The following is a 23,661-nucleotide window of genomic DNA, read 5'->3' on the forward strand; positions in this document are numbered from 1 at the left end:
CGTGTTTTTGAGACTGTCTTTGGTTCACTGCAGTTTTAAGGAGAACATACTCAGCAATGGTGTTGACTTATGAATTTGCATATGGTTGTTCTTTAAGCATATTAAAAACACCACATAGACATAAAACAACATTAAAAGCTTGATTTTCACCACAGGGGGACTTTAAGATATGCCAGTGCAAGTTACTTTCAGTTAAAACAGCTTGAAACATGTATCTTAGTCCTGGACGAGCTTAAGCCTTGTCTGTGAAACCGGGGGTGGATTCTTTATCTAATATCATGCTGTGGTAAATCATAATTTGAATGCAGTAATTATGACTTTTTTTGTCCTAATTATGACTTTATCTCAATACTTTTACTTTGTCATAAACATAACTTAATATTTCAATTATGACTTTTGTAATATCTCACAATTTAGACTTTCTATTTTATAATTTCAAATTTGTATATATTTTTATGTATTTTTTATACAAAACAATGTACAGACAAAAACAAATTCTTACAGATAAATAAATTAAAGGTGCAGTAAGCGATTTCTGAGAAACACTGTTGATATTTGCAATCGACACCCAAACAAACACACCCCTCCCTTCATTGCTCCGCCCCCAAAATAACAAACACGCTACGAAACACAGGCAACCACTAACAGCTGCCGCAGCAGAAAGCTTGCGCAAGTATGGAAGAATCCACTGTGACTCAACAACAGCATATCTTACTTCTGTGAAAAAGATTTATCGAGCAGAAACAAAGCAACCTCAGCGTCCGTTTTCAGACCTAAAAGCTTTTCCAATATTAACACGTCCTAGATCTTGCTCATCACAACCCTTCTTCTTCCAATTATATTCCTCTGACCTTTTCATCTTTGGTAATATCTCAGCCATCTCTCTTTCCACAGTCTTTCCACAAATGTCCTGCTCTCTCTCTCTCTCTCTCTCTCTCTCTCTCTCTCTCTCTCTCTGTCTCTCGCTCGCTCTCTCTCTCATCCCCATCATGAGCGGATACGCCCCTTTTTGCTGATTGGCTACAAGAGTGTTTTTGTGCTCCGTGGATCATTCCCGAGTAACTTTTATTCTTCTATTTACACAGCCAGGACTATGTGCAACACACAAAAAATTATCACACACTCAGAACAGACATCTAGCAAATATTTACAAAATTGTTTGATTTAAATGTTCAACAGTGTTTCTCAGAAATCGCTTACTGCACCTTTAAGGACAAAAAAAAAGAAAAGAAGACTTGGACATAAACTTACTATATTACAGCGTAGAAGTTTTGCGGCTGGGCCACAGCTACTTTATAAACTGGGACAGACGAATGTACTACAGCCGCAAGGACACTCCCGCCGAGGCGCGCACCACCACCCTCAACGAGGAGCTGGGCCAGGTGGAGTTTATCTTCTCAGACAAAACAGGCACCCTGACCCAGAACATCATGGTGTTCAATAAGTGTTCCATCAATGGGAAGACTTACGGTACGCTTCAACACCTCCTGGTATACGTCCACACTTACAGACACATGTGGATATATGAATTAATAGATGTGATTTTGTTTGTCCAGGTGACGTTTATGATGAGTTTGGGCATAAAGTGGATATTACAGAGGTAAAGAAACAAGTTGTTTATTTAAATTATTTCTAAATTAATTATTTTATTATAATATAATTAAAATGCATAAAATATTACTTTAAAAAATAATAATTATGTTGGCTTTCAGACTGTTCAGACTCTGTGTGCTATATATTTTCGAACTGATCCGACTTACCATTTTCATTAAAAGTCGCATAGGGGGTTGGTCAAAACTTTTGTACAATAAGACTTATAGGGCCCTATCTTGCACCCAGCGCAATTGACTTTGCACACCGACGCATGTATCATTCCTATTTTGCACCCGCGCACAGCAGACTTTTCCCTCCACAGACGCACGTCGGTTAACTAAGAAATACACTTGCGCTCCCGGGGGCGGTTCAGCGAAAAGAGGAGGCGTGTTCCGGCACAAACGTTCCCTGGTGCTATTTTGCAGGTTTAGAAAACAATTCCGCCACAGACCAGGAAAAACCTAGTTTAAAGTCAGTGGCGCGTTGCGCATGTTATTATATGCTATTTTAAGGCCGCATGCTTGGCCATAATCAATGTAGCGTGTGCACAACGTGCATACACTTCGATTCTCTCATCTACACAGAAGCAGCAGTTTTCATTTTTGCAAATCACACATTATTACGATAGATAGATAGATAGACAGTTTATTATAAAAGCATACATCTAGCTTACACATTTACCCAAATTATCATACGCCTGTTTAACCGAAGTTAATTTGGGTGTGTTTCTCCATCCCCAACGTCACTTCTCTTGTGTTTTACGGCTCTGACGAGAGCGTTGCTCTCCTCGGCTGTGAACGCTCCTGGCGCACGCCTGGCAAATCCGCCGTTATAATAGGAATCCGCTATAGAACAAGCGCGCCTGCTCTTAAAGGGAATGTGAGATGACGCTCTGATTGGTTTATTTCACGTTACGCCCAAACCACACCTATGAGTAATGAAGCTACTTCAGACCAACACATTTTAGATTTGCGTTGGGCGCAAGAGTCATTTATCCCGCCGGTATAATAGCAACAGCGCCCAAGACCCGCCCACAAAGTTACTTGCGTTTCGCGCTTGATACTTGCGTTTCAGATCGTTAAAATAGGGCCCATAGAGTATTTAAGCTGTCTATCATTAGCAAAGCTTAATGACTATCATAAGACAACATGCTAATTCATGTTAGCAATGTGTTAAAACATGCTAATTCATGCTAGCAGCATGCTAAAATATGCTAGCAACATGCTAATTCATGTTAGCAAAGTGTTAAAACATGGTAATTAATGCTACATGCTACAAGCAACATGCTAATTAATGCTAGCAAAGTGTTAAATTGTGTTAGCAGCATGTTAATTCATGCTAGCTAGCAGTGTGTTAAAAAAATGCTAGCAACATGCTAATTCAAGCTAGCAAAGTATTAGATAACGCTAGCAAAGTGTTAAAACATGCTAATTCATGCTAGCAACGTGTTAAATCATGTTAGCAACATGTTAATTCGTGCTACCAACGTGCTGAAACATGTTAACATCATGTTAAATCATGTTAGCAACCTGCTGAATCATGCTAGCAACATGTTAATTCATGCTAACAGCATGTTAAAACATGCTAGCAAAATGTTAATTCATGCTAGTAACATGCTAATCATGTTAACAACCTACTAATTCATGCTAGCAAAATGCTAAAACATGCTAGTGACATTTTGTTCCTTCTCTCAGTAAAACCTTTTAACTTCAAGCTGTGCAAAGTTATTTTAAACTTTCAAACCTGGCTTTGTCAAGCCAATATCAAAGTTTGTCTTCAACCTTTCCTCATCTAGTTATATTTAAATGTTTGGTAACACTTTAGATTAGGGAAAACATTCACTATTTACTAGTTTCTCATTAGTCAAGTCAACTTTATTTATATAGCGCTTTATACACTACAGATTGTTTTAGAGCAGCTTTACAGGGATAACAGGAAAATGATACATTTCGGCTGCTGTTCATATTACTAGCATATTGGCTGTTTATTAGTACTTATAAAGCACATATTAATGCTATTCTGCATGACCATATTCTACACCCCTTAATCCAACCCAATACCTAAACATAACTACTACAACAACTACCTTACTTATAAATACCTATAAGATAAATATATTTTTTAAATATAATAGACAAAATACAGATTTGGCAGTCACACTTGTCTCTGACTCTTGTAGAAAACACCATGTGTAGATTTCTCCTTCAACCCACTGATGGACCGGAAATTCCGTTTCCATGACAGCAGTTTGGTTGAGGCCATCAAGCTGGAAGAGCCTCTGGTGCAGGAATTCTTCCGTCTGTTAGCGCTCTGCCACACCGTCATGCCAGAGGAGAGAAATGAGGGTAAACTGGACCCCAAACACCTTAACTATATCTTCACATCCTAGTAGCACTTTTGTTGTATTATGCAGCAGAAGACATTTTGAGTGGACTTTGATTGAAATGCCTCTGAAATGATTCCATGTTGAAGGTGAGCTGGTGTATCAGGCACAATCTCCGGATGAAGGAGCCCTGGTTACTGCTGCACGCAACTTTGGCTTCGTATTCCGGTCTCGAACGCCGGAAACCATCACTTTATATGAGATGGGTCAGGCGGTCACCTATCAGCTAATAGCCATTTTAGACTTCAACAACGTCCGGAAGAGAATGAGCGTCATTGGTTGGTTCTGATTCTTTTTTTTTTTTACATCTTCAAGACATTTTAAATAAAAACTTTAGAATTTTTATGTAATCTTAGTCACAATCTTGTATTGTCTGATAACTTTAATATTTCACAAAAGCTATGAATCATCCCTGACATAATTCTCTCTCTTATGGGTCTGTATGTATAATTCATCCATTCACATTGAGGAATCAATAGTTGGCTGGTCTGTTGATACTGTTGTATACTTGTATATTTATAAGTAGCACTCTCATTTCCTGTCTCTTCCGCAGTGAGGAACCCAAAGGGGCAGTTAAAGCTTTACTCAAAAGGAGCCGACACTATTGTCTTCGACAGGCTGGACCCATCTAATGAAGAGCTTGTGTTTACTACCTCAGAGCACCTTAATGTGAGTCTCTATTAAGCCACCCTTCCCTGTAGAACACATCAGCTTAGCTTAGCCCTATGTTGTGGATGTTGATCCCTAGCTAGTACTGTGGTGTGCTGCCACTAACAAAAAGTGTCAAAAGCTTACCATGAATGATATTACTGTTTTTTGTGTGTTTTTTTGGGATGTGGCACCATGGCAATACCATTTTTGGGCATGTATTGTGGTGATAACATGTTTTTTTCTGAATGTACAATGGTAATACTATGTTATTTGGTTGAGATAACATGTTTAAACCATGTTTTGGGCCATTTACATTATAATACCATGTCAGTTAGATACCATAAGGGCATTTACCATGGTAAAGCCAGTTTTGGGGCATGTACTGTTGTAATACCATGCTATTTGAATGCAGCACCATGGTAAACCATGTTTTGCTCATGTGCTGTGATAATACCATGTTATTTGGATGCAGTACCATTGTAAAACCATGATGGTGAGCATTTACTATAATAATACCAAGTTTTTTGGATGTGATACCAAAGTAAGACAGTGTCTTTTGGCCATTTGCTATGATAATCCTTTTTTTTTTTGTGCCATTTACTATAATAATGCCATTATGGATGCAGTACCATGGTAAAACAATGTTGTTGGGCATTTACCATGTTAATACCTTGGAACTTGGATGGAATACCACGGTAAGACCATGTTTTGGGGCATTTGCCATGGAAATACTGTATCTTGTTTCCTCCACATGTTCTGGGTACTTTGTTATTTGGATGCATTACCAGTATCATTGTAAAACCTTGTTGTTTGGCATTTACCATGCTAATGCCATGTTTTTTTGGATGCAATATAGAAATACCATGTTTTGTGGCATTTACCATGACAATCCCATATCATTTGGATTTTACATGGTAATACCATGTTTTTAGGCATGCACTATAATAATAATGTTATTTAGATGTAGAACCATGGTAAAAATCATGTTGCTGGGCATTTACCATGTTATTTTGATGTGATATCATGGTAAGGCCATGTTTTCGGGGCATGTCATTTTGCTGTACAGTAAAACCGTGGTAAAACCATGTTGTTCGGTGTTTACCATGATAAAATCATGTTATTTGGATGCAGTATCGTGGTGAAACCATGTCGTTGGACATTTACCATCTTAATATGTTGTTTGAATGCAATACCATGGTAAAACCATGTTTTGGACCTTTATCATAACAATACCATGTTCTTTCATGTTCATTTACCATGGTAATAAATTTTTGTACTTTTATGCTAAAACAAGTACTTTGGAGTGCCTCATAACCTTGAAATAGTATCGAAATACCGTGGTATTACTGTCTGAAACTCATACTGTTACCAAACTTTGGCCTTATTCAGGCATCACTAAAAACCTTAATAATTATAAGCTTCAGGTTATGCAGATTCTTATATTTTTTAAGTCTTTTCATTCTGTGTTTGTTTCTACTCCACTCAATGCGCTTGAGAATCGTGACACTAGAGATGTAGAAGCACCGTTCCACTTGACAAATTACAGCAAATGCACAACGTGAGTGTCAGAGCGGCACAGTCGATACAAACAAGGCTCATTTTCTCCATGGCTAAAAGCTCTGTCTTAGTAGAGATAGGCTTTTTTTTTTTTAGATCAATTCCATTAAGTTTCTTGTAGGCTTTTCAGATGGAAAACACTTTATACAAACACTTTTGGTGGCTCCAAACAGTGTGTTTCATTAATGTCCTTGCGTGCACATTATTGTTAGCATTTGTATTAGCTACTTCGACAAAGGTACTTCTATTGCAAAAACCAGAAGAATTTCCTCCTAGCTGTAAATATTATCAATGAAATCAACCTCTCAAACCATATTCAAAGAAACAATAACACTATTGTCTAGAGCTCGACTGGTCAGTCTAAAAGCAGCCTATGGGCCGTACTTATTACAGACTGAGACGCTGTCCATTATTCATGTCTCATTTATGGCTTTCTGCGGGCCCTCAAAGTGCAATAAGACTCACGTCACTGGAGAAGCTATGCTAGTGGGATAAAAATAGCAAATAATGATAGCAAACTTAACTCAAATTGGATCAAAGATGGGAAGAACTGCGTAGCGTGCTCCTTATTTTCACTGAAGAAGCATTTGATGTAATTGTAATTGACTGAGTTTCAAGTTTCATGGTGAGATAAATATATCCCTCTGCTAAATGAGTGTCCTCTGTTTCTGTGTGGTAGGAGTTCGCCGGGGAGGGTCTCAGAACATTAGCGCTGGCGTACAAAGACCTGGATGAAGACGTGTTTGATAAATGGATGAAGAAACTGCTGTTCGCCAGCACGACACTGGATAACAGAGAAGAAAAACTCGGGGCTCTATATGAAGAATTAGAGCAGGGCATGATGGTAAATGTGACTTTATTATTATTGAGACCATCCATCTATCTATCTATCCATCTATCCATCCATCCATCCATCCACCCATTCATCCATCTATCATCCATCCATCCATCCACCCATCCATCCATCTATCATCCATCTATCCATCCATCCATCCATCCATCCATCCATCCATCTATCCATCTATCCATCCATCTCCATCCATCCCACAGAATTTGTGCTCACACCCAATGTGCGGCACATAAAGCCGCCTCTCAGTACTAAATTGATTTCATTTTTGCTGCTTATTGCGCTTAAACAGTCAAATACACACAAAATAATGTCAAAATGCCGGTCTTGGCGAGTATTCACGTAAACACAGTCAGTTATGTTTTAAGTAGTGTAAAAAGTTGAGAAAGAAAACGCATGTGTAACAGTATAATGGATCTGTGCATCAGGTCTTAAAGTGACAGCAGCCTAATATACCTGCTGCCAAATTATGAGATACATTTTAAAATATCTATATGCCAGTTTTTCCCCATGGTATCAATGTCAAAATTGTGGCCAGTGAAAATGCTGAGTGGCTAGTGACTTTGGAAAACCACTAGCCAACAGTGGCTCGTGAGCAAAAAGGTTAATGTCAAACCCTGATGCTGACGCTTGCCCAGCCGTCTATGCAAATATTACACAACAAAGTATCAAAAAAATTTTTTACACAACTCTATGTTCAACTGCACTGTCTAACCACATTAAAAGTATGACATTTTTCATCATAAGTGAACTACATAGTATTAGTATGCAAATTGAGACACAGTCTAATCTACAATAGAAAATAAAAAATCCCAGATAAGTCATTCAGTCATTCACAATGATTTCATTCTGCGTTATGTTTCTCTCATTTTCCTGAAGCTGCTTGGTGCTACAGCGATAGAGGACAAACTTCAAGAAGGAGTTCCAGAGACGATTGCCTGTCTGACCTTGGCCAACATCAAGATCTGGGTGCTCACCGGAGACAAGCTAGGTAACCAGTGCTAATGAGAACCTATAGCATTCATTGAAGACCTAATCGAGACAAATTGTCACTGTCTCGTTCCTGTTGTGGTTGCAGAGACGGCAATGAACATTGGCTACTCGTGTAACATGCTCAGAGACGACATGGACGAGGTGTTTATAATCTCAGGTCACACCATGCTTGAGGTTCAACAGGAGCTCAGGTAACGTTTAACAAAAAAAATGTCATTCTTGGACACAGATTAAAGGTCTTACAACCTGTTTTGACACATTGAATTGAACTATTGTTTAATGTCATTTTCTGATGCTTTGTGCAAAGGACTGCTAAAGAGAGAATCATGGGACCCAGCGGAGAGAAATTCAGCAGTGGCCTTGACATGGAAAAGACAGAATTGTACTCAAGTGACTCCGTCTTTGAAGAGACCATCATCGCAGAGTACGCTTTAATCATCAACGGACACAGTTTGGTAAGGGTCTCCGTCTGGGTCCTGAAGAGGATTTGACTTAATTGCTGTCTTAATAATGTGTTGCTAAGCTCCTAACCATGGTCGTTGTCTTCAAAAAAGAACATTTGGTTCCTGTAGAGAGTGCCTGAAATCGGTTTTGCTTGGATAACTGTCCTTGAGGCCAATGACTTCAATTCAAGACTCTCACAAATTAACTTAATTGAAACAATTCTGCCGACACATGCTGACAGCGCATACGTGTCAGTAAATGTAAGGTTTGTGTGTATTGATCTACCATGAAGGCTCATGCCTTGGAGGCAGACCTGGAGCTGATCCTGGTGGACGTGGCGTGTCTGTGTAAGACTGTCATCTGCTGTCGGGTCACTCCACTGCAGAAAGCTCTGGTGGTTGAGCTCATAAAGAGACACAAGCAAGCCGTCACTCTCGCCATCGGAGACGGAGCCAATGACGTCAGTATGATCAATAGTAAGACGTCACTTTCCTGCTAATCAATGCCATAATACTGTACATCCACAACACCAAACCAATCAACCTGTCCGTCTGTCTATCTATCTATCTGTATGTCTGCATGTTTCTATCTGTCTGTCTGTCTGTACTATCTATCTATCTATCTATCTATCTATATGTTTCTATCTGTCTGTCTATCTGTATGTCTGCATGTTTCTATCTGTCTGTCTGTCTGTACTATCTATCTATCTATCTATATGTTTCTATCTGTCTGTCTATCTGTCTGTCTGCATGTTTCTATCTGTCTGTCTGTCTATCTGTCTGTCTGCATGTTTCTATCTGTGTCTGTCTATCTATATGTCTGTATATTTCTATCTATCTATCTATATGTTTCTATCTGTCTGTCTGCATGTTTCTGTCTGTCTATCTATCTATCTATATGTTTCTATCTGTCTGTCTATCTGTCTGTCTGCATGTTTCTATCTGTCTGTCTGTCTATCTATCTATATGTTTATATCTGTCTGTCTGTCTGCATGTTTCTATCTCTGTCTGTCTATCTATCTATCTGTCTGTCTGTCTGCATGTTTCTATCTCTGTCTGTCTATCTATCTGTCTGTCTGTCTGTCTGCATGTTTCTATCTGCCTGTCTGTCTATCTATCTATATGCTTTTTATCTGTCTGTCTATCTGTCTGCATGTTTCTGTCTGTCTGTCTGTCTGTCTGTCTGCATGTCTATCTGTCTGCATGTCTGTCTGTCTGTCTGTCTGCATGTTTCTATCTCTGTCTGTCTGTCTGTCTGTCTGTCTATCTATCTATATGTTTCTATCTGTCTGTCTGCATGTTTCTATCTGTCTGTCTGTCTATCTATCTATATGTTTCTATCTGTCTGTCTGCATGTTTCTATCTCTGTCTATCTGTCTGTCTGCATGTTTCTATCTCTGTCTGTCTGTCTGTCTGTCTATCTATCTATCTATCTATCTATATGTTTCTATCTGTCTGTCTGCATGTTTCTATCTGTCTGTCTGCATGTTTCTATCTGTCTATCTGTCTGTCTGTCTGTCTATCTATCTATATGTTTCTATCTGTCTGTCTGCATGTTTCTATCTCTGTCTATCTGTCTGTCTGCATGTTTCTATCTCTGTCTGTCTGTCTGTCTATCTATCTATCTATATGTTTCTATCTGTCTGTCTGCATGTTTCTATCTGTCTGTCTGCATGTTTCTATCTGTCTGTCTGCATGTTTCTATCTGTCTGTCTGTCTGTCTGTCTATCTATCTATATGTTTCTATCTGTCTGTCTGCATGTTTCTATCTGTCTGTCTGTCTGTCTGTCTATCTATCTATATGTTTCTATCTGTCTGTCTGCATGTTTCTATCTCTGTCTGTCTATCTATCTGTCTGTCTGTATGTCTGCATGTTTCTATCTGCCTGTCTATCTATCTATCTATCTATCTATCTATCTATCTATCTATCTATCTATCTATCTATCTATCTGTTTCTATCTGTTTCTATCTGTTTCTATCTCTGTCTGTCTGTCTGTCTGTCTATCTATCTATATGTTTCCATCTGTCTGTCTGCATGTTTCTATTTGTCTGTCTGCATGTTTCTATCTCTGTCTGTCTATCTATATGCTTTTTATCTGTCTGTCTATCTGTCTGCATGTTTCTGTCTGTCTGTCTGCATGTCTATCTGTCTGCATGTCTGTCTGTCTGTATGTCTGTCTGTCTGTCTGCATGTTTCTATCTCTGTCTGTCTGTCTGTCTGTCTATCTATCTATCTATCTATATGTTTCTATCTGTCTGTCTGCATGTTTCTATCTGTCTGTCTGTCTGTCTGCATGTTTCTATCTGCCTGTCTGTCTGTCTATCTATATGCTTTTTATCTGTCTGTCTATCTGTCTGCATGTTTCTGTCTGCATGTCTATCTGTCTGCATGTCTGTCTGTCTGTATGTCTGTCTGTCTGTCTGCATGTTTCTATCTCTGTCTGTCTGTCTGTCTGTCTGTCTGTCTATCTATCTATCTATCTATATGTTTCTATCTGTCTGTCTGCATGTTTCTATCTCTGTCTGTCTGTCTGTCTGCATGTTTCTATCTGCCTGTCTGTCTGTCTATCTATCTATCTATCTATCTATATGTTTCTATCTCTCTCTGTCTGTCTGTCTGTCTATCTATCTATATGTTTCTATCTGTCTGTCTGCATGTTTCTATCTCTGTCTGTCTGTCTGTCTGTCTGCATGTTTCTATCTCTGTCTATATATGTCTGTCTGTCTGCATGTTTCTATCTGCCTGTCTGTCTATCTATCTATATGCTTTTTATCTGTCTGTCTATCTGTCTGTCTGTATGTCTGTCTGTCTGTCTGTCTGTCTGTCTATCTATCTATCTATCTATATGTTTCTATCTGTCTGTCTGCATGTTTCTATCTGTCTGTCTGTCTGTCTATCTATCTATATGTTTCTATCTGTCTGTCTGCATGTTTCTATCTCTGTCTTTCTGTCTGTCTGTCTGTCTGTCTGTCTGTCTGTCTGTCTGCATGTTTCTATCTCTGTCTGTCTATCTATCTATATGTTTCTATCTGTCTGTCTGTCTGTCTGCATGTATGTCTTTCTGTCTGTCTGTCTGTCTTGTCTGCATGTTTCTATCTATCTATCTAGGGGAATGAATATGTCTATCTATCTATATGTTTCTATCTGTCTGTCTGTCTGTCTGTCTGTCTATCTGCATATTTCTATCTGTCTGTCTGTCTATCTATCTGTCTATCTATCTTATTCTTAATGCACAGTGTGATCGGATGCTTGTGACATACAGTATATACGCCACACGGCTGAAATATTCGATGCAGATGCACTGCTGGTCTAATAGAGTGGTTGCTATGGAAATATGCTGGGCTTTTTGAGATGTGTGTAAAGATGTGTGTGTACGGTCTTCTCTCCCCCAGCGGCACACATTGGTGTGGGCATCAGCGGACAGGAGGGCATGCAGGCGGTGTTGGCCTCTGACTATTCCTTTGCCCAGTTCCGCTACCTGCAGCGCCTCCTGCTCGTCCACGGGCGCTGGTCCTACCACCGCATGTGCAACTTCCTCTGTTACTTCTTCTACAAGAACTTCGCCTTCACACTGGTTCATTTCTGGTACGGGTTCCTCTGTGGATTCTCTGCCCAGGTAAATATTTCAGCCTGTGGATGCAATATGCATATGCTTTCAATTGAAGATTGTAAATGTATATATAATTGTCATTTTGTCACTGCAGACGGTATATGACCAGTGGTTCATCACACTCTTCAACATTGTCTACACCTCACTTCCTGTTCTGGCCATGGGCCTGTTTGATCAGGTAAGCCTGGTCATGATGTCAGTTTTTGGTCATGAAAGCTGCATTGTGTAGCAGCACCAAACACTGCAATCTTAACCTTTTAACATTAAGATTGTTGGTTTTGCAGGATGTGAACGAGCAGTACAGTTTACGCTATCCAAACTTGTACAGACCTGGGCAGCTTAACCAACTCTTCAACAAGAGAAAGTTCTTCACCTGTACGCTGCAGGGGGTCTGCACCTCTTTTATCCTCTTCTTCATCCCATATGGAGCCTTCATGACCGCTGTGCGGGATGACGGCGCACAAATCTCTGATCAGCAGGCTTTCGCCGTCACCATAGCAACCTCTTTGGTCATTGTGGTCAGTATACAGGTGAGCCAATTTAACAACTGTGCTTGTTAACTCAGTCCATTAAAATAACTACTTCAGAAATAAATTACTCTTTTTTTCTCTGATGCGAATTTCTGTTATCTTGACTGTGGAATCTAAAAGATTGATGTTAACCCTAACTTTAACCCACACCATATATAGATAAAAATAGGTGAATTTGAGAAATAAAAATGTATGTTTTGTTTAATAAAGGTGCTTTACTAATTGTATAATAAAGATGTTTTAAAAAAAAAATTCATGACTTTCAAACACAATTACCCTAAATCTCATTCTCGTGAGCTTCCCACTGGTATTAACAACATTGTGGTGGTGTTCATGTGCGTTCAACTCGTAAATACGATCTTTGCGACATGACTTGAACGCACAATATGAACTTGTCTCTGACTCCGCCCACATGTTATGTCACAGACTAATTCAAAATAAGCGTTTAACAGGGATTCTATACAATTTATGTTAACAATTGTTGAAATATTACATTTTGTTTCAGATTGGGCTTGACACCAACTACTGGACCGCTGTGAACCATTTCTTTATATGGGGCAGTCTAGCTGTTTACTTTGCGATCCTTTTTGCATTGCACAGCGACAGCATTTTCACCATATTCCCGAACCAGTTTCCTTTCATAGGTAAGAATTTAAATGCATTTAAAGATGTACTTTTAGTATTTATTCATTGTTTAGTCATATATATTTGTATTTGAATTCCTAAACAACCAAGGCAGTTGTTCTTGGACTTCATACTGACATCTACTGGTGTGGATGTAGCATCATATTTTTGCTGTAAATTCCATTGTGAAAACCATATTCACAGCATTTTGTTATCAATGATTGCATCATTCTAAGACCAAAATGGTCAGATATTAGCGAGTAGTCGTCAACTGATCATATAACCTCAACAAGAGGGGGACCATCTGGTGTACAATAACAGCTTTTTCAAATATTACTTAAGTTAAATATTTTTCTGTTTGATTATAGGTACCGCACGTAACTCTCTGAATCAGGGGATTGTGTGGCTGGTCATCCTCCTCACCACAGTCGTGTGTATAATGCCCATGGTGGCGGTCCGGTTCATCAGGACTGACCTCTATCCCACACACACTGACAAGGTTTATACATACACACATGAATTTTACAGCAGTGGGAAGAAAAAAAGTTATTAATATGTCCTTATGAATGAGTGAATACACTACCGTTCAAAAATGTGGGGTTGTGAAGATCTTGTTTTTAAGTCTCTTCTGCTCACTAAGGCTGCATATATTTGATCAAAAATACGATAAAAATAGCAATATTGTGAAATATTTTTACAATTTAAAATAACTGTTTTCTATTTGAATATATTTAAAAATGTAATTTATTCTTGTGATGCAAAGCTGAATTTTCAGCATCATTACTTCAGTCTTCAGTGTCACATGATCCTTCAGAAATCAGTCTAATATGATGATTTGCTGCTCAAGAAACATTTCTTATTATTATCAATAATGAAACCAGTTGTGCTACTTAGCATTTTTGTGGAAACCATAATATATATTTTTCAGGGTTCTTTGATGAATAAAAAAGTTTACAAGAATAGCAGTTATTTTAAATAGAAATAATACAATACAATACAAATGACACTTTTAAACAATTTAATGCAACCTTGCTCAATAAAAGTACTGAAAAAATCGTACTGACCCCAAACCGTTTGCCCTCCCGCAGGTGCGTTTACTTCAGCAGGCCACTAGACGGCAGGGTCCTCAAGAGCAGAACCTCAGGAGAGTCCGCCGGACGAGTTCTCGGCGCTCGGCGTACGCTTTCGCCCACCAGCAGGGATACGGAGAACTCATCACCTCCGGCAAGAACATGAAGGTACCAACATCCTCTACTTCCACATATCCACTCTCCTCACCGTTGAGAGGCCCTGCGGACACCGACCTGGTGAAAAACACCACCAGTGCGAAAGAGACCACCTCAACCACCTCTAGATTTAGGAGGGAAAGTGACCAAAATCAAGAGGTAATGGTGGAAGACTTGGAGGCCAGATAAAGGGCTGTTTTTCTTTCTTTACTGAAGGAAGAGGAAATAGTGCCCGTCTTTAATGTGAGAAAATATAATGGATTTTGGGCAGACACACTCTGGGCTCCCAGAGATGCCCGTGGGCACGGCCACACATGCACAGGAGACTCCAAAGAGCCAGCACAATGAAGCACAGAAACCTAATTTTCACTCTCATGCGAGTCTGTTGCCGTCTCACAAGGCAAACCCGTTCAGTGAATTTGACAACGAACCTCAGATTAATTTTGTATTCTCACCGTTTTTGTATTTCGAGTTCTTAGAACTTCCCTTTATGCATTTGCGAATGTTTTAGGCATCTGAAACGTTAAACCCACGAGTACTATAACCTGCACAATTTTAAACACGAGTTTACGTTCAACAAAATGACGTGTGAAATACAGTAATACCTCTTGTTTTGTTAATATAAACACAAGCATCTGCAGTGGATATGTGTTTAAAGACCTGGAAGTTGCTTCTATACCCTCAGTTTACTAAAGCACACCCAAATGAATCATGCTACTGGATGAGTACTAACATCTAGGAATGTGCGAAACCAATGCCTCAGAGAAAAAGCGCTGGCTGTAAATCTTACGTTGGCTTTGCAAAGCAAACTCGAGCTTTTTCAACAATTGAATGAGTTTTAAAAGATATTTTTATAAAAAAGGAAGTGTAAAACCATTCCACACTTGTCCATAGTTAGTGCTTTTGCATGCAGCTCAGCGAACTGAGAAGACTGAGTTTTATTGAGTCGTGCCTTCCATCAAGCGATAGACTGAAGCATTTACACGATTAAACTAGAATTCCACATCTATCTACTACAAAGGTCTAAAGTGGGCATTTCTTTCAAACGATCCTTTACAGAAGGAATTTTTGTGCCTTTTTGTTTTCCTTTCATCAAAGGAAGTACTTTCAGTTGTTTGTCGTTTGAAACGTGACAGCATTTTTTTTTTCTCTGAATGTATCAAAGGCACATTAGCTGTTCATTGCCCTCATTGCCTACTTTAACGTAGATAATATTTTCTAAAATAATTTATTTGACGAGGGGCGTCGTGCAACATTTCCTTTTTATGAGTGTACAGTTGACGTTATTTTAATGTTATGTTAAATATATATATATATATGACGAATGTATACGATTTTTCTGCTGTACGATTTTGTCAACAAAGACCATGCAGATTGTTTATTGGTTTTATTTAAATGCATGGATTTTTATACAATTCATTGTCATTTTTTATATGATATGCATTAAATGGCCATTGTTTAATTTATTTAAAAATGGATGGTTTGCCTTCATGTTTCATGTAACAATTGTTTTACTAGAGTTTTTTACTCGAGTGCTGTGGGTTGTTGCCAAGGTGTTGAGTGGTTGCCAGGGGGTTGCTAGGTGGTTGCTATGATGTTCTGCTATGATGCAGTATGTGTCTAAAGGTAAGTCTAAAAGCACCTTAAAGTGTAATACTTTATACTATACTAAAGTAATACAATACTAAACGCAAGCGTGAGCAAACAGTAATAGTGATGTTTATTGCTTACCATACTAAACGCCACTAATGACATGTTTATTATTAAATGAAAAAAGTAAACGATGAGGCTTTGGAAACATTGAAATGTTTTTATTGAATGTTGAATATTGACCTTGAACGCTTTCAAAGTAGGAATGTATAGAGCAATTCTTGGTACTTTACAAGTGCCCTGACAACCTCGAACTGGGTATAAAATGATCACTTATTTCTTCATTCTTTCGAAACGTACAGAGTGAAAATGCCCATTCAGAGTTTATAGAGTCAGTTTCCCTTTCATCAGATTTGCCATTACACGCAACACCTCCTTTACCCACATTGTGTAGCTAAAATGAGAGAAAATAGCCCTGCTACTTTTCATTCCTCTATGAAAATTGCCGCCCCTCCTCCCGGCTTTGTCACGAATAAACTCTGCTTTTCCAGAGCGGATCGACGGGCGTCAGGCATGTAATATCGTGCACTCACGGTTTGGAGAAAAGAGTCTATCTTTTCCCCGGGTACCATGGAAACCGTGCAACCTCCCCATCCAGCTCCGGTCAACCTCGACCCCACGGCGCCCGCCTGCCTGTGAACAGAGGGAGAGGTTTCGCTAAAACTAATTCATTAAACAGACTCCAGCAATTTCCAGTAGTTTGCCACAGAAGGTCAGAGATGTGACTCATTTGGCCTCACAGAAGAAATACACTACAAGTCAAAAGTGAATTAACTCAGATTTATTAAGAGTTTAATGATTAATGTACCAAAGATACATTTATTTGATTAAAAGTACAGTAAAAATTGTTTAAAAAAAATAAATAATAATAATTTTAAAAAAGTATAATAAAATAATTCCATACAAATTTTTTTTACTGTTTAAAACTGTTTTAAAATATTTAAAATGTAATTTATTCCTGTGATAAAAGCTGAATTTTCAGCATCATTACTCCAGTCTTCAGTGTCACATGATCCAGGAAATCAGTCTAATGTGCTGATTTGATGCTCAAGAAACATTTCTTAATATTATTATCAGTGTTTAAAACAGTTGTGCTGCTTCAAATTTTTGTGGAAAACATAATACATTGTTTTTAAGGATTCTTGGATGAATAGAAAGTCCAAAAGAAAGAAAAAATATATATTTTAATGATATTGTATCAAGTTTTAATGATCTATTTAAACAGTAATGGCAGCTTTGCATCACAGGAATAAATTACATTTTAAAATGTAGTCAGATAGAAAATAGTTGGTTTAAATTGTAATAATATTTCAGAATATTACTGTTTTTACTGGATTTTTCCTTAAATAAATGCATCTCTGGTGAGCAGAAGAGACTTTCAAAAACACAAAAAAGAAATATTCCAAACTTTTGACCAGTAGTGTATGTGAAAAGAAAAACCCCCAATGCATATGTAAGAAATGTTTTCCACTGTAAGTGTATAATGTGTGATATGACACGACTCTCACTCACAGACAGATGTCCACCAGCTGGTCCAGCTCCGGGCAGCTGCACTCGTACAGGTCTCTGCAGCTGGCGTGGCTTCGGTTCATCAGGTCGCCCAGCTGAGCGACGGCGTCGGCGGGGGAAGAGTCGCACACGGCCTTAAACTGCAGGACGCGGGCAGCCTCGCCGTACACGTGTCTGGCACGCTGGTACAGTTTAAACTGAGTCGCTGAGGAACAAACAGAAGAGGATGTAGAGCAAAATGACAATTTGTCTCAGCAATAATATATAACATTGGTAACACTTTACAATAAGGTCCATTAATCATTTTTCCGATAGGGATTTAAAAAAAAAAAGTCTTCGTTAAAGCGTTTTAAGTCATGAACCAAGTCAACCAGCTACAAGGTGAAGCACAACACTTTACAATAAGGTTTGTTAGTTAACATTAGTTAACTACATTAGTAAACATGAACTAATAATGAACTGCATGTATACAGCATTTATTAATCTTTAATGTTAATTTCAACATTTACTAATACTTGTTATATATAATAAAATATAATATAATCTTGTTAACATTAGTTAATGCACTGTGAACTAACAATGAACAGCTGTATTTTTATTAACTAACGTTAACAAAGATTAACAAATACAATAACAAATGTATTGCTCATGGTTAGTTCATCTAATACATTAACTAATGAACCTTATTGTAAAGTGTTACCGAAATTTTTATTTGAACAAAAAAGCATTCAGACAATAAGACAAAGGGCCCTATTTTAACGATCTAAACGCATGGTCTAAAGCGCACGGCGCAAGTGCACTTAGGTTGTGTCAGAATCCACTTTTGCTAGTTTGACGACGGGAAAAATGGTCAGCGCTCCCGGCGCATGGTCTAAAAGGGTTGTCTCTATACTCTTAATGAGTAATGGGTGTGTTTTGGGATTTACGTGCGTTAAACCAATCAGAGTCTCATCTCCCATTCCCTTTAAAAGCCAGTTGCACTCACGCCATGACATTCGCTATTTACATGACGGAATTTGATAGTGGAAAGGCGGAAGCTGTCTCCAGAGCGCAAACGGATCTGCTCTTGTGAGAGGTTAAAGTGTGCAAGCAGACCATCTACGGGACAAGCCGGATTCACCATATCTTTATGTACACAATATTAATCTTTTACATTGTTACATTAAATATTTGGCATGTTTGTGTGCTGCTGTGCATCCCTCTGTGTGTAATAAGTTGAGTGTGCGCACGTTGTGGACCCGCCTATAGGGGCACATTACTAATGCGCCCTTTAAATAACAAAATATATATATATTGCGCCATTGACTTTAGACCAGGTCTATTTCTGTTGCCTCAAAATAGTAACGCATCAACAATGCGCCTGAGCACACCTCTTTTTCAGACCAGCACGCTCATGGGCCCACAAATGGGCGCAAATGCATTTGCTATTTAAACAACGTGGCGCAGGACGTGAAAATGAAAACTGCGTCGGGCTGAAACTAGCAAAAAACACTTGCGTCGCGCTGCATTGCGCCGGGTGTAAGATAGGGCCCAATAGGTACAAGACTGTTACTTAAAGGCTTTGAAGAGGGAAAGAACTACAAGCATTGTGAATGACAAATTAAAAACGGTGGTGAAATATAAAACTACTCATTTAGAGTAGATCATATCTATAGAAGCAATATATTTAAATGTATTGCCAAAGCATTACCAGAAAATGTAAGATTATTTTCTCAGTAAGAGCAGATTTTGAGCTCCTCCTATTGTCTCACCATGTTGTGTGTTGGCGCTGAGGATGTTTTGCCCCAGCTGTTCTTCGCTGATACCCAGAGTCCTGCAGATCTCCTCTCTGCTGTACGGCTCGGGGTGAAGCACCTCCTCCACCAGCTCCAGCATCTCCTCCAGACTCGCCTGCAGCTCCTTCTGCAGATCCCCCAGCTTCAGCAGACCCTGCCAGTCCACACCTCGCGCTTTAGCCAGCATCTGCACACACGCACACCTTCTACCATCAATATACTCAAGCAAACGTCAGAAATTAGGGTGTGAACTAGAAAAACTTTGGGGAAACTTTGGCCAATCACTAAAGCTTAATAACTGCTTCTGGATTTATAGATCTATAGATTTAAATCTGGTGCCAATTTTGGGGTCAATTTAAAAAAATCATCTCAAATACTGCAGATTAACAAATAAAAATTCTTATTTTTGCCTTTAAAATACCACATATATTTGGTTGCAGCGCCACCTACTGTAAAATAATGTTAAATGTACTCAGTCTTTGAGCTACTTTTAAATTCACCACTGGGGTCTTATAACCAAACATCCACAGTGTTCACTATTATGATTAAAACTACAGAATATATACACGACTGTTCAACTGTTTGGGATCAGAAAGGGTGCATTAAATCTATAAAAAAGATACAGTAAAGACATTTATGTTACAAAGACTTCTATTTCAAATAAATGCTGTTCTCTTGAACTTTCTATTCAAAGAATCCTGAAAAAAATGTATCACAGTTTCCACACACACACACACACAAAAAGGTTTAGCAGCACATCTGTTTTCAACATTGATAATAATCAGAAATGTGTCTTGAGCAGCAAATCATCATATTAGAATGATTTCTGAAGGATCATGTGACACTGAAGACTGGAGTAATGATGATGCTAAAAATTCAGATTTGATCACAGGAATCAATTGCATTTTAAAACATATTACAATAGAAATGTACTATTATTTTAAATTGTAATTATATTTCACAATATTACTTTTACTGTATATCCGATCAAAGAAATGCAGCCTTGCAGACTTATTCCAAAATCCCAAACTTTTCAAATGTAGTGTACTTTTTTGGTGAACTTGCAAAAAAAATCTTATATTACAAAGACTAAACTATGATTCTAGCAGCATCCCTGACGTTCAGACCTTTGTGGCAATGCGGCACTCCACCACCCTCATGTTGAAGTGAGACGAGGCCGCCTTGTTCATCTCCACACAACAGTTGGCGATCACAAAGAACGCCCCGTCGGGCAACCTCACGTCTGTGGCTCGCAGCGGGTTAAACTCGATCAGCTTTGCCTTGAGGGAAAAAAGTCAAATCAAGCTAAATCCTCATAAACATATTTGTAATGTAGATGCATAGTGTTAAAAATGTCAATGGGTCAATAACAAATAAGAATTTTATTTTATTTTAAATTCTACATTAAAACACATGTGCCTTAGAAATGTACTATTTGTATTAATGTTGGTTTTATATGGTAAAAAAATAACTTAAAAAATGTCATGTGGTGTAACCAAAAATAATAAAATAAAATAAAAAATGTTCCTTAAACCTTGAATACATGTAACACATTTTAAACATAATAAATGCCATGTTATTTGGCTTGTTGTACTATATGACATTTTTAACAAGTAACAGCTTAAAAAATCGTTTTAATGAGGCATTTTGTCTTCATTATAATATCAAGATGCAACACCCTGACAACTTGACTATTCCCCCCAATTCATTTGATGAATTTTAACATGTACATCATATAAAAAAGGTATATTCGATCACTGTATGTAAGTATGTATGAATTGCATTTTTACTGTATTTTTGAAAAAATTAGATGAGATCATACACACACACAAAGAAAGCGTCATACCATCGACCCTTCAAAAATAAATCAAATACCACGTATATTGTTAGAACAAATATGAAAGACACGTGGCTTACTGTTCCCTCCTCGGCCAGGAAAGAAATGGACTGATCCATCCCTCCCCCCTCAGTGCCAATATAACGCTCACACTTGGCACACGTCTCGGCGAGAGTCACCTGAAGTGAAATCAAATCGAGCGCATCTATGATAAGCAGCAGTTGTACAGTATGTAATGCAGGTTAGAGGATTTACATTAAGGACTACCTTAGAAAGAGACTTCTGATTGGCCTCCATGGTGACCAGACCTGCACAGCACACCAGGGCACTGGAGCTGGAGAGCCCTGAGCTGGCCGGGATAGTCCCGTCTACCACACAGCACATCCCTGCCAATGAAGACAAGCTCAAGTGCTCCTGCATACACATGGTCAAGGGTCAAATGACTGATTATAATGCCATAATGCAAACATGCATTATGTGTGTCATTAAACACCCCACCTGGATTCCTCTCACTCCACAAAGGAAGTAATAGTACCATTGAGGATCCTCTCTGTCAATGGTGATGCCATCAACAGACACAGTGAAATCCCTGTAAGAAGGAAAGAAATAAGTGAGTGAGTGAGTGAATAATGAATGAATGTCTGAGTTAATAAATTAAGTGAATGAGTGAGTGAATAAATGAAGTGAATTAATGAATCAGTAAATTAATAAATTAATAAATGAGTGAATATTAATAATGAATGAGTGAGTGAATTATGAATGAATGAGAGTAAATTAATAAGTGAGTGAATAATGAATGAACGAATGAGTGAATAATGAGAGTGTGTGAATGAATTAATAAGTGAGTGAGTGAATGAATGAATTGAATGCGTGAATTAATAAGTGAGTGAATAATGAATAAATAAGTGAGTGAGTGAATAATGAATGAATAAGTGAATTAATGAATAAGTAAATGAATAAATAAATAAATGAGTAAGTGAGCAAATTAATTAATAAATGAGTAAATAATGAATGAGTGAGTGAGTGAATAATGACTGAGTGAAAAATGAATGAGTGAGTGAGTGAGTGAGTGAGTGAATAAGTGATTTAGTGAATAATGAGTGAGTGAATAAGTGAGTGAGTGAATAATGAACGAGTGAGTGGGTGAATGAGTGAGTGAATAATGAGTGAGTGAATGAGTGAGTGAGTGAATAATGAGTGAGTGAGTGAATAAGTGAGTGAGTGAATAATGAATAAGTGAGTGAATAAGTGAGTGAGTGAGTGAATAATGAATGAATGAGTGAGTGAGTGAATAATGAGTGAGTGAGTGAGTGAGTGAGTGAGTGAGTGAATAAGTGAGTGAGTGAATAATGAATGAGTGAGTGAGTGAATGAGTGAGTGAGTGAATAAGTGAGTGAGTGAATAATGAATGAGTGAGTGAATAAGTGAGTGAATAAGTGAGTGAGTGAATAATGAATGAATGAGTGAGTGAGTGAGTGAGTGAATGAGTGAATAATGAGTGAGTGAGTGAGTGAATAAGTGAGTGAGTGAATAATGAATGAGTGAGTGAGTGAATGAGTGAGTGAATAATGAATGAGTGAGTGAGTGAATAATGAATGAGTGAGTGAGTGAGTGAGTGAGTGAGTGAATAAGCGAATGAGTAATTGAATTAATGAATTAATAACAATTTGTTGACAAAATGTGACCAATTAAATTGTGAAGAACAGAAGATAAAGAACATTGTCACTCACTTGTATTTGGGGTCAGTGTTGGTCATCTGGATAGTTTGGGAGTCACTGACAGAAACTGCAGCAAGAATATTCTGCTCTATTGCCATCGGAAGGACAGCATAGCCACAATAATCAATATGCTCACCTGGAAATGATAAGATTTATGATAAAACATAAAATGCAGTGCTGACGGTATTCGTTATGTTTACACACTGCTTGCAACCCACCAATCAAATTCACCCTCCCTGGAGCACGAGCGTAGAAGAGAGGCATTTGACCATATTTTCCATGAAAAGCCTCTTTCAGTTTCTGCAACCTAACAAAAAGAGGGGAAAGTGTATGTCTAACACAAACAAAAAAACAAAAACATTAAAGTTAAAACAAAACAATAGGATGTAAATCGACGTGACGAGTTGACTCCATTCATTCACAATCGAAGTTTTCCGAATAGCTGCACGAAGTGTCCCGAACAGTCGCAACTTACCTCTCATTTCCACTGAGCAGCACCTTGATTTTCGGTGGAATTGTGGCCATTGTGCTGTTTATAATCTTTGTTTTACAGTGAGTACACAATGCAGGAGTGGACTAACACCGTACAAGTGCCGTCAGCTGACTGTCATACCCGGAATCACGCGTCTACAACCTAAACAACACGGAAGACACTCACACGAATCCCGAAACCTGGATTCGGAAACACTCGGAAGGAATCGGAGCTGCGCGCGC

The 23,661-nt window shown here is 38.4% G+C and overlaps 2 protein-coding genes across 4 annotated transcripts in view; one reads left to right on the forward strand and one right to left on the reverse strand.

Moving 5' to 3' along the window:
• atp8b4 (ATPase phospholipid transporting 8B4) overlaps positions 1–15,939 on the forward strand; it is a 37,191-nt gene extending 21,252 nt beyond the window's left edge. For both annotated transcript variants that reach the window (XM_084397026.1, XM_084397027.1), the window contains 16 exons: positions 1,262–1,470; positions 1,557–1,600; positions 3,773–3,938; positions 4,066–4,254; positions 4,530–4,645; positions 6,864–7,028; positions 7,911–8,022; positions 8,110–8,215; positions 8,332–8,479; positions 8,761–8,944; positions 11,861–12,084; positions 12,173–12,256; positions 12,363–12,608; positions 13,114–13,252; positions 13,601–13,731; positions 14,321–15,939. In XM_084397026.1, coding sequence (XP_084253152.1) covers positions 1,262–1,470; positions 1,557–1,600; positions 3,773–3,938; positions 4,066–4,254; positions 4,530–4,645; positions 6,864–7,028; positions 7,911–8,022; positions 8,110–8,215; positions 8,332–8,479; positions 8,761–8,944; positions 11,861–12,084; positions 12,173–12,256; positions 12,363–12,608; positions 13,114–13,252; positions 13,601–13,731; positions 14,321–14,647 — 2,590 coding nt within the window. In that variant the 3' untranslated portion in view covers positions 14,648–15,939. The remainder of the gene's footprint in view (positions 1–1,261; positions 1,471–1,556; positions 1,601–3,772; positions 3,939–4,065; positions 4,255–4,529; positions 4,646–6,863; positions 7,029–7,910; positions 8,023–8,109; positions 8,216–8,331; positions 8,480–8,760; positions 8,945–11,860; positions 12,085–12,172; positions 12,257–12,362; positions 12,609–13,113; positions 13,253–13,600; positions 13,732–14,320) is intronic.
• A 315-nt stretch (positions 15,940–16,254) lies between these two features.
• On the reverse strand, positions 16,255–23,602 carry galk2 (galactokinase 2). Of its 2 annotated transcripts, none has more exons than XM_084396445.1 (10): positions 23,423–23,602; positions 23,166–23,281; positions 22,960–23,083; positions 21,728–21,818; positions 21,497–21,643; positions 21,310–21,408; positions 20,520–20,672; positions 19,369–19,579; positions 17,621–17,822; positions 16,255–16,741 (listed from the first exon to the last, which is right to left on the reverse strand). In XM_084396445.1, the coding sequence occupies exons 1-10, from the start codon at positions 23,470–23,472 to the stop codon at positions 16,534–16,536; spliced, it is 1,401 nt and encodes a 466-aa protein (XP_084252571.1). In that variant the 5' UTR covers positions 23,473–23,602; the 3' UTR covers positions 16,255–16,533. The 2 variants fall into 2 exon arrangements, with proteins under 2 accessions (XP_084252571.1, XP_084252572.1); XM_084396446.1 differs by having other exon boundaries at positions 23,166–23,254; positions 23,423–23,601.
• Positions 23,603–23,661: the final 59 nt, after the last annotated feature.

This window comes from Rutilus rutilus (assembly GCF_951802725.1).
Source record: "Rutilus rutilus genome assembly, chromosome: 23".
Lineage (NCBI taxonomy): Eukaryota > Metazoa > Chordata > Actinopteri > Cypriniformes > Leuciscidae > Rutilus > Rutilus rutilus.

Coding starts and splice junctions, on each gene's coding strand:
- galk2 (XM_084396445.1), bottom strand. CDS start 23,472: ATGGCCACAATTCCACCGAAAATCAAGGTGCTGCTCAGTGGAAATGAG. Junction 21,644..21,727: donor GTGGAGTGAGAGGAATCCAG/GTGGGGTGTTTA, acceptor ATGTGTATGCAG/GAGCACTTGAGCTTGTCTTC. Junction 17,823..19,368: donor CAGCGCCAACACACAACATG/GTGAGACAATAG, acceptor TTTGTTCCTCAG/CGACTCAGTTTAAACTGTAC.